Genomic DNA, 1,697 nt, shown 5'->3' on the forward strand with positions numbered 1-1,697 from the left:
TCTACTTCGCGGAGCTGGAGGTCGTGGCCGGGGACGCCGCCGCGCGCCAGTTCGAGATGGCCATCAACGGCAAGCTTTGGAGCAAGGCGCCCTTCACGCCGCAGCACCTCGTGTGCGACGCCTTCTTCAACAGCGAGGCCCACCGTGGGTTCGGCGGCGACTACAACATCACCCTCAACGCCACGGCCAACTCCACGCTGCTGCCCACCATCAACGCCGCCGAGTTCTTCTCCGTCGTCTCCATGACCAACGTCGCCACGGACTCCAAGGATGGCACTCACAGTTCTCACGTACGGTGATAGTGGATATGCACATTATTTGATAACTGATCTTTGTTGTGCTACTCAATTTTTTGACAGTTGCCGCCATGGCTGCGATCAAGGCCAAGTATGAGGTGAAGAAGAACTGGGCGGGTGACCCGTGCGCTCCCAAGACTCTCGTGTGGGAAGGGCTGAACTGCAGCTATGCCATTTCAATGCCTCCAAGAATCACAAGATTGTAATAGCATCTCCAACAGTAGCACAAAAATTCCGCGCCCTAAAATAGTTTTAGTGCACCACTGTAGCACTTTTAGCGCGCGGAACCTAAAATTGGTTTAGCAGATGTCCAAAAGCGCGCGCCTAATAAAACACGCAGTGTAAACTGTGAAGCGCGCGCAATCCGGCTCCTTAAATTTCCAACTTTTGTTAGCGTTTTTCAGCGCGCCCAACCCTTTTTTGCGCCTGCACTATTTTACAGCTTCTGTTGGAGTTGTTCGGCGCCCAAAAAACCTGAATTTTAACGCGCGGAGCAGTTTTTGGGTGGCTGTTGGAGATGCTTTAAGTTTGACCTCAGTTTTCTTGCATGCCTGAGAAATCTCTCTGAACATTTGTGTGTGTTTCTGCAGAAATATGTCATTTGGCGGTTTGAGCGGCGGCATACCATCTCATTTCTCCAACCTCAAAGCAATCAAGTATTTGTAAGTAGTAGGATGTTTTACGCCCGTTTTGGCAATCAACTTAATTTGTGAGTTAAGCTCATGCATAAGTATGCATGTTTGTTTATTCACGGACTTGTCGTACAACAACTTTACAGGACCAATTCCTAAGGCTCTTTCAGACCTACCCTTCCTCGTTGTGCTGTAAGGAATCTTGAACTCCACAATTATGTTGACTTTGATATCCAATAGTTTTGTTGCCTAATTTCAACTTGAACCTGAATATTCTACTACAACTTGAACTTATGAATGCTATTTGGTCCCTTAGGGACTTGACTGGCAACCAGCTTAATGGATCCATCCCCTCTGGGCTTATGAAGAGAATACAAGACGGCTCCCTAACTCTAAGGTGAGCCAATCGTTTCTCCGTTAGTTCCCCTGATCCTGGCCAAAATCACTTAAGTTTCTTCTCTTTGACAGATACAGCAAAAATCCAAACCTTTGCAGCAACGGCGGCTCTTGCGAGCCCACCAAAAAGAATAGCAAATCCATGCTTGCCGTGTACATTGCTGCTCCAATACTTGCAGTTGTGGTGATAGGAGCACTGGCAGTGCTACTTCTTCTCATAATGACAAAAAAGCAAGGTGAGACAAGGTGTCAAAACAAACATCAACTGCAACTGCAAGCAGCACTGGACTGGATAATATTTACAGTTTCTTGTCACTGTCTCACTGATCACCGAATGAAGGATCAAGAAAGGGCAGTGTGAAGCCACAGAACG

At 47.7% G+C, this 1,697-nt stretch overlaps 1 protein-coding gene across 1 annotated transcript; it reads left to right on the plus strand.

The window, feature by feature from the left end:
* Window positions 1-26: 26 nt before the first annotated feature.
* Window positions 27-1,690, plus strand: LOC119343473 (probable LRR receptor-like serine/threonine-protein kinase At1g05700; the record flags this gene model as incomplete). The annotated part of the gene is made up of 7 exons (XM_037614411.1): window positions 27-273; window positions 360-498; window positions 887-958; window positions 1,049-1,120; window positions 1,245-1,325; window positions 1,397-1,560; window positions 1,665-1,690. Coding segments are annotated over exons 1-7 (771 nt in total), but the record flags the coding sequence as incomplete, so codon positions are not given.
* Window positions 1,691-1,697: the final 7 nt, after the last annotated feature.

The sequence above is a fragment of the Triticum dicoccoides genome, unplaced genomic scaffold, assembly GCF_002162155.2.
Source record: "Triticum dicoccoides isolate Atlit2015 ecotype Zavitan unplaced genomic scaffold, WEW_v2.0 scaffold128977, whole genome shotgun sequence".
NCBI classification, from domain to species: Eukaryota; Viridiplantae; Streptophyta; class Magnoliopsida; order Poales; family Poaceae; genus Triticum; species Triticum dicoccoides.